This window comes from Etheostoma spectabile, unplaced genomic scaffold (assembly GCF_008692095.1).
Source record: "Etheostoma spectabile isolate EspeVRDwgs_2016 unplaced genomic scaffold, UIUC_Espe_1.0 scaffold273, whole genome shotgun sequence".
Lineage (NCBI taxonomy): Eukaryota > Metazoa > Chordata > Actinopteri > Perciformes > Percidae > Etheostoma > Etheostoma spectabile.
Genome location: NW_022605577.1, coordinates 1,420,921 through 1,429,011, shown reverse-complemented (window position 1 = coordinate 1,429,011; position 8,091 = coordinate 1,420,921). Strand labels below are relative to the sequence as shown.

Sequence of the window (8,091 nt, the reverse complement as noted above, 5' to 3'; positions counted from 1 at the left end):
ATTTCATTTCAATAAGTCAACTTGGGGCATGGAAAACATGGTTTTTCCATTTTTCAAAATTTGTTTGATTTTTTTTTTTTTTACACCAGATGTTTAACAGATCACTTGATACATTTTTTGATTAATTAATGCTGAAAATAATTGCAGTATTACAGGGTACAACACATCAGCATGGTTCCCCTCACTCAGGGAACATATTAGTTATCTTAACACATCTAATAAAGCTGGAGCAGTTAGCTTGTTAGTTATGTATTTTCAGCATTCAATTCAACAGCAGCTGTTGTATCATTTCAAGCTCATGTCAACACTTTTTACCCCTCAGTAGAAATTGTATGGGTGTGGGGACATTCCCTTTCCCTTCCATAGAAGGAGCTCTATATTGTCACATTACATGCCCAACAGTGCAAACACAACATTTAAAAAAAAAAAATGAATTTGAGAACTAATTCTGTAAGTGCTTAAAAGATAAACTTGAATATACAATGTCCAAAATACCCTGTTTCTCCTAATCTTGAATCGGGGGGATTTTAACTGCTTTTTGTCTGATGGAAAGGCTTATTCTGTACAGAACACATGTGGCTGATAGTTACATTTAAAAATCTATTTAAAAATCCATTTAGATCACGGATCATCTACAGTCTGCTGTTTATTACCTCGTCATAATAATAACAACTGGTACAAACTGATATATGGGTCCGATAACACTGTATTAACCCTTGTGTTGGCGTCCCGTCAACCATGACAAAAAAACACACGTTTTGGTCACTTTTTTTCAACATTATTATCACATTTTCCGAAATTTTTGTTGCTTTTTTTAATGTTGTGGGTGCTTTTTTGAAGTTTTTTGATATTTTCAATGTCGACCCTTTCAGCGCTTATTTCGACGGCCTCTTCTTTTTTTAACAAAAAAAAAAAAAAAAAAAAAAACTGAAAACGGGTCAAATTTGACCCAAGGACAACATGAGGGTTAAATCGGAATCGGACCTATCAGGATGTGAGCGGTTCTGTGACTTCCTGTTCAGCCTGCTGGAAACGGCTAGAAACTGTCCGACTTCACCGTGGCTTTTTGTCCCCCCCCCCCGGCTGCTGCCACCTGCTTTGATCCACTTTACAGGAGACGCATAGTTCATCGCAAACAAGCCTAATGCCTATGCACAGGGTCCAACTCTTTGTGCTATACGCCCCCGCATAGCCCAAAAGTATGCAGTACATACCTGGTCATAACTCCTAAAACGTTATAGATTATAAGTCAAAAAAACCCGCGTTACTCCTTTAACAAAAGCCTTAACAGTGGTGTTACTTGTTTTTATAATTTGTTCAATCTAAGATGACAATGGTTTTTTTTTTTTTTGTCTGTTTTTGTTATTTTTTGGATTGTATAAGGTTTTTTTCTCCTACTATATGTTTCATGATGTAACATTGGCGTTACAATCTCACAAAGGGACTTCTGATAAAACTGAAAAACAGCTTCCCTTGACTGTGGTGCTCGTTATTTGGAGACCAGTTTAATGTTTCCATATGCTCAAATTTTACAGTAGGTTAGCTTTTTGAGATGGGGTTCCCCCCCTAAGCATTAACATGTCTGTTTTGACCATTGTGTCCTGACTAAGGTATTTATTGTTCGAGCCTGTTTCCCTCCCACACACAGGAACTTCATGCGATGATGATGATAAAGTCTGATTTTCCGCTCTCTATCTCTCTGTCCTGTATCTTACTTCACCCCTCATTTGTCACCCTGTTTCTACTAAACTTAAATTCTATTTTTGGTAAATGCTTACTATACTATAGTTTATCCCTTAACCCTCGCGTTGTCTTCCCGTCGAAATAGAAAATCATCGCTTTTTACCAATGTTTTTTTCAACTTCTTCTTACGTTTTTGTCCCTTTTTTCACAACGTTCGTCACTTTTGTTTGACGTTTTCAACACTACTTGACACTTATTTTTGGAATTTATGGTCAATAAACCTCATTTAAAGAAAATGATGCCTAATGTTTGCGTTAGAAAAGCAGAAATTAGGAATTATTTAGACTCAAATTAAAGGAATGGATGTTGATGGATAATCACAGACTGGAATATGTCAACTTTTACTCAATACTATTTCAAAACCAATTATATTTTTTTCAAATGTTATAAAATTGAATAAGAAAATTAATGAAAGTAGAGATCTGTACTTGCCAAAAAGCGTTCAAAAGAATCAATCATGTTATTTGGGATATTTTGGGTTGGTAAAAGAACATTAATATAGGAAAACAGGTCAATTTGACCCTAAGACCACATGAGGGTTAAGTATTTCTTATATGTATATCTCAGTGCTTCTATATTCAGTGACCCATAATACTTTCAATTTCTTTCTCCTTCTTTGCCTCCATACACATCACGCTTTCAGCATCAGTCTGTCTGCTCGTCTTTCCCTCTTTTTCTCCAAACATGTGGCTTGTGGCTGTTCCTGTTGTCTTTTTTTCAGAATCAGAATCAGAATCAGCTTTATTTTCCAGGTATGTGGACACATACAATATGAGGAATTTTACTTTGGATCGTATAGCCCACAATGTGCTTACTCATACAAAAAAAAAAAAACAGCAAAACAAAAAATACATACACACTATAAAAAGAAACAATATAGACTGGTTGAGACAAGTGCAAAGTATGCAGGAGTAAATTCCAATTGTGATAGTTATTATTATTTTAATTTTGGAACATAGTGCAAAGGGTGCTGGAATAAATATTAGGTCATTACATAAGTATCATATTACAATATGAACAATATGAACAGCTCTTTGGCTAGAAAATCCAATTGCCAAAAAGATCCTGTGTCTAACAATGGATACAAGAGACTAGTGTTGCTGAATGATGAGAATGTGACAAGATCAGAGAGGTAAATACTTTTATTAAAATATGTTAGCAGCAAATAGGCCCATGTGACTTTTTTTTTTAGGCCTGTTTCAAATTTAGTAATGTTGAGATATTTCAGAAAGGCCTTTTGTGTGGGGGGACAATTCTTGGAGTGGATGAAATGATTTGGCAGCTATCAAGGGACAGACAAGTGATTGGAAACAGACCACCAGTGATTTGAATACCAAAAGGTTGTGATGAATGCCGAGAATATAAAAAATGTTCCCTTTTTCTTTACTGTCTGAGCCTAAAATAAAATGTGCTCTCTGTTCAGCTAAAGGCTCCCTGAGCCTTTTTCTTCAAACCAAGAGCGCCATCTAGTAGTGGTGGGCGATACTGCAAAATTTGGTATCGATCCGATACCAATACCAATACGATACTTTTTACTTAAAAAAATACTTTTGTGTAGGGGAGAGCATTTCATTATTTCTGATGTGAATGACTGATCAATTCTTTAGGCAATGTTTTTTTATTAATGTATTGAAGTGCACAAAATTATTAGTTATTAGGCACTGTAGAATGATTACAGCGAGCCGCTGCTCCTCTGCGCGTTGTCAGTGAGTCACGTGACGACACAACAACGAATCACAGCAGAGGAGCAGGAGGGGGAGGAGGAGCAATGTGGGCCAAGACGTGAAAGCGGCGTTTGCCCGGGAAGGTGGAAGACACAAGCAAAGTATAGTGAACGTAGAGGAGAGATATCTAAATTAAAATATCGATTCAATTACAGTTGTTTCGATCAAATACCAATACCAGCGTTGGCATCGATACTATCGATGCTTAGATCGATCCGCGCACCCCTACCATCTAGTTGGGACAAAAAATAGGCCTACTAACGGTTCAGGATGCCTCATTTTAACATCACTACTGATTATCTTAAACGTAAAATATTCGCTGTCCTAGGTTCTGAAACCTCCCATTGCTGGAGTGCTTTGGTCCCATTTGTCCTTCACAGTGGGATGTAGGTGGGGTTGAGGAACCAGAACCCAGCTATTAGTCAAAAATAATAAACTGTAACGTTATTTGCCCAATAATGCTTTATATTAGTGATTATGTGAAAGGGGAAGAACAAGTTAGATATAGCCAGATAACTTTTAGATACTGTTTCCACTGCCTTAGAGCCAATGACTGGGCTGGAATAATAGGCTATTATCTGTTTTTGATGTGTGTTGGGAAATAGTATAAGGTTCATTGTGGGATAAAGACAATGGTCATATCTATTTAGATGAATTACCCGGACATGTGAAATAGACATTTCTATGTATTACCTGTGGAGAGCAGCAATAGGCTTATACGTGTATAACCAGCCTTAGATTTCAGTAGAGGAAGAACGCGGAGACGTCACATCGGAGAGATGCAACCAGCAGTAGCTGCTTCACCACTAATCACATAACATTAACATAACTAGCTAGGACAAGCTAACGTAGCCTGCTACATAATTCGCCTGTGAAATATCATACATCCGGAAAGGCAAATCTGCAAGAAACAGACGAAATATTCATAAACGGTGCTAAACGGAAAACAATATAACGGCCATATAGCTACAGTTATCGTGGCTTCTTCTTGCATCCAACTGGCAGGCTATTTTGGCAAGCTAGCGAAGCCAACGATAGCAAACTCTGCCTTGGCTAGCGTCAGGCTAGCCAGCTAGCTAGCTAGCTAGCTACTAACGTCGCTAACGGTAGTAACGTTAAGCTAGCTAGCGAGCTGTAGTGACTTGCGTCATGGATGAACTAGTCGTGGAAGTGAGGGGAACAAGTGGGGCCTTTTATAAGGTAAGTGACTTTTGTTGAGCTTTTCATCTCATTTACCACACCAGGTACACACGTTAGGCTCACTAACGTAAAATTGTCGTTAGCGAAGAGACCTGCTTGTGTCTCCGGGCCTCAGTGCTTCGCTCCACCGGTACGTAGAAAATCTGTAAACAAAGCTAACGCGAAGATGCTGTAACCTCAATGTTGTTAGCTAGCTAAATGTGTGTTATTGGTGATAATGAGGTTGCTACACCAGTGTAAATGATGTAGTGATAACGTTAACGTAATGTTAATCTTATTTTATCTGTAAAGTGATGGAAAAGGGTTGGTTTCAGAGGCACAAGTGCCAAAATTAACGTTAACAGCTAACGTTAACTTCATTTAGGAAAACGGCTGCAAACTGCTTTGCCAGTATTTTCCACTTGTAGCTAGGCAGGTAGGTTAGCTTTTCTTTTATTAAGGCCGCTGAGAGTTTGTGGTTAAGACAAGAGTCAATAAGTAGCTAACGTTAGGAATACCAATTATTTATAGGGTTAACGTTATGCATCGATTGTTTAGACCACATTAACGTTACCACGGTTACCACAGACTAAGGAGCTTGTCCTGCTCATGGATCCTTGGGCGGATATTGTACATACAGGTGTTAGGGTACATTCAGGTGTTAGCTATGATCAGTGTGTGGAATAATTACTTGAATCATATAGGTTAGTAACAAAATCCCCACCACAATGGAAGAAAGAAAGTTCAAGTTGAACGTGAAAAGCTTTTCTATAGGAGGACAACCTTGTATTTCCAGTTTTGGGGGACTGTCATTTTTTAAGAATGTTGAAGAGACATGGGAGAAACGAGGAGAGCAGGCGCATGCAACTAGCAGAGTAAAAGAAGAAAGGTGGTAACATGCTATAAAAAACACCATCTCTCATTAAATGACACTGTGATTGATTGCATGCATTGTCATTGTAGAAGTGTTGTTGCTGCCAAACTAATGGAAGGAATATGAATGGACTGAATGTGTAGTACAACCATCAGAAAGCATTTTGATGCATGAGTGTTAAGTGGTCCTGTAAACCAGCTTGTGTTGCTCTGTACTGCAATGTTTCTTATATATGAATTGGACCTTTATACAAATCAGTCCTGTCTGAAAAAGCTATATACTTTTTGATTTCCCGAGGGTTTAAGTCAGAGGTGGCACCATCAGCAGTGGATGTAATTTTGTCTCTTAGTTGGGTGTGGCACTGGCCAAACGTATCACTTTATAGCTGAAAACTGTGATTTCTGGCATACAGTTTCATTATTTGGCAGGTGCTCTTATCAAATGATAGCACTAAAAGACAATTAGCAAATGTTCAGAAGATTAAAAGGATACACAAAATGCACTTTTGTTCATCACCACTTAGAATGAAAGGCAGACTTTGCCAAAGTTGGCCAGGTCCTTAGGGCTCCGGCACACTGCCTGCGTGGCGTGGGCGTGTCAGCTGCGTGGCGTGTCTGTTTTTATTTCGGCTCCCGTGTTAACATGTTAGAGCTTGCACACCGCCTGCATGACACGCACGGCCCAAAAACGCGTGCATGATAGAAACAGGACAGATGCATTTTTTTCACGCGACACGCAAGCGTGTTGTAAGCATTTCCAGGCAAAATAGACTAAGAAATTATCTTTTATATGTCATTTTGACACGGATACATTTAATGAATGACATTTTCTGTATAATTGGATTCTGATAAAACAATAAAAGGGACTTTATTATCCTTTTACTATATTAGGGAATGGAAATATAAAAATATATATTGAAATGTGTGCAAACAAATGCACAAACACAAAAATATTGAGAAAATAAAGTTGAAAAACATGCTATTATTTAATTTCATCAATGGGAAACTTGCATGTGTACAAACAAGGCTAGCGTCAGACATAGAATACGCCACGCTGCCGCCACGCAACAGAAACGCCACGCTCGTGCCGCGCAGGCAGTGTGCAGGATCCCTTAGGCTGAACTGCCATATTGTTTTTTTACAAAATTCTGCAGTATTCAAATCTTTTGTAAAATCGCTGATGTGGTCTGTGGTGCAGAGGTGCATTCTCAAGCAGTGAGTCAGTCTCTTCTTATGTTCATTGAAACATTAAAGGTTCTCTTAAAATAGTTATAACAGTGAGTGTAATGTAGTAGACTGCATTTGCTAGATACAGTGGCTAGAATAAGTTTACACACCCATGCTAAAGTTGATTTAAAAAAAGAGGAATAAAAAAAAAAAACCCTTTTGGAAATTGATCTTAATGCCTTAATTCAAAACATTTTGGAAAATCCAACCTTTTAAGGACACCAATTGTCTTTGTGAATGAATAATGTATTGTTAATAAATCCTTCCTTAGAATACAGGGAGCATAAGTATACACATTCCTATGTTAAATTCCCATAGATGCAGGCACATTTTTATTATTAAAGGCCAGTTATTTAATGGATCCAGAATACCATGCATCCTGACAAAGTTCCCCTGGTCTTTGGAATTAAAACAACCCCCCCATCATCACATACCCTTCACGATACCAAGAGATCTGCATGGTTTTAATTCAGTTAGCTTAATAGCTGGTTTGATTAGCATTGAGAGATGATCTTATGGAAAGTTCCCCATGCCTGTCTCTAGGTATAATGAAGGGTATGTGATGATGGGGGGGTTATTTTAATTCCAAAGGCCAAGGAAACTTTATCAGGATGCATAGTATCCTGGATCCATGAAATAACTGGCCTTTAAAATGAACATGTACTTGTTTCTATGGGAATTTAAAATAGGGGTTTGTATACTTATACCCCCTATTTTAAGGAAGAACATTGATTTATTTACAATATTTTAGTCATTCACAAAGAAAATTGGAAAAAAAAATTTATTCCTCTATTTAATTAACTTAAGCATGGGTGTGTAAACTTATTCAAGCCACTGTACATATCATGGACTCTGTTTCATGTCCTAAAAAGTAGGTTATATGTTGGTATGCAGTGTAAATGTGATGTTATGTATAAGTCAATCAATTCCTAAATGTGGTAAAGTCTCCACCATGTACATAGAGCTGTACGATACAGAGGTGTGTTTCTCTCACTTGGTGAGAAAAGGACTTTGATGCCGGGGTCCAGGATGCTAAAGTGGTACAATTGACACTTGGTTCAGGAATTATTAGACCCCAAAACATTTTTCTATTTATTGTTGTTGTAGAAGTAGGGTTAGGGTTAGGGGGTTAGGGTTAGGGTTAGGGTTAGTTAGTTGCAATAGTGTTTGTTGATTAACAGAAATGATTTGAACCTGAAAGCAGTTTTTGGGACTAATACTTTTTATGTGACAGAAGCCCTACTATTATTACCTAGGGGTGGGAATCACCAGAGGCCTCACGATACGATATCATTAGAAATATATATTAATGCAATTTGAAACATACTGCAATATATTAAAATAG

General features: G+C 37.7%; 1 protein-coding gene across 3 annotated transcripts in view; it reads left to right on the top strand.

Moving 5' to 3' along the window:
* Positions 1-4,184: 4,184 nt before the first annotated feature.
* The window catches only part of fmr1 (fragile X messenger ribonucleoprotein 1), a 47,871-nt gene continuing 43,964 nt past the window's right edge, over positions 4,185-8,091 (top strand). For 2 of the 3 annotated variants that reach the window (XM_032510863.1, XM_032510862.1), the window contains exon 1: positions 4,186-4,667. In XM_032510863.1, coding sequence (XP_032366754.1) covers positions 4,617-4,667 — 51 coding nt within the window. In that variant the 5' untranslated portion in view covers positions 4,186-4,616. Of the gene's footprint in view, positions 4,668-8,091 lie in introns of all 3 variants that reach the window. The other variant, XM_032510864.1, reaches the window with a different exon arrangement.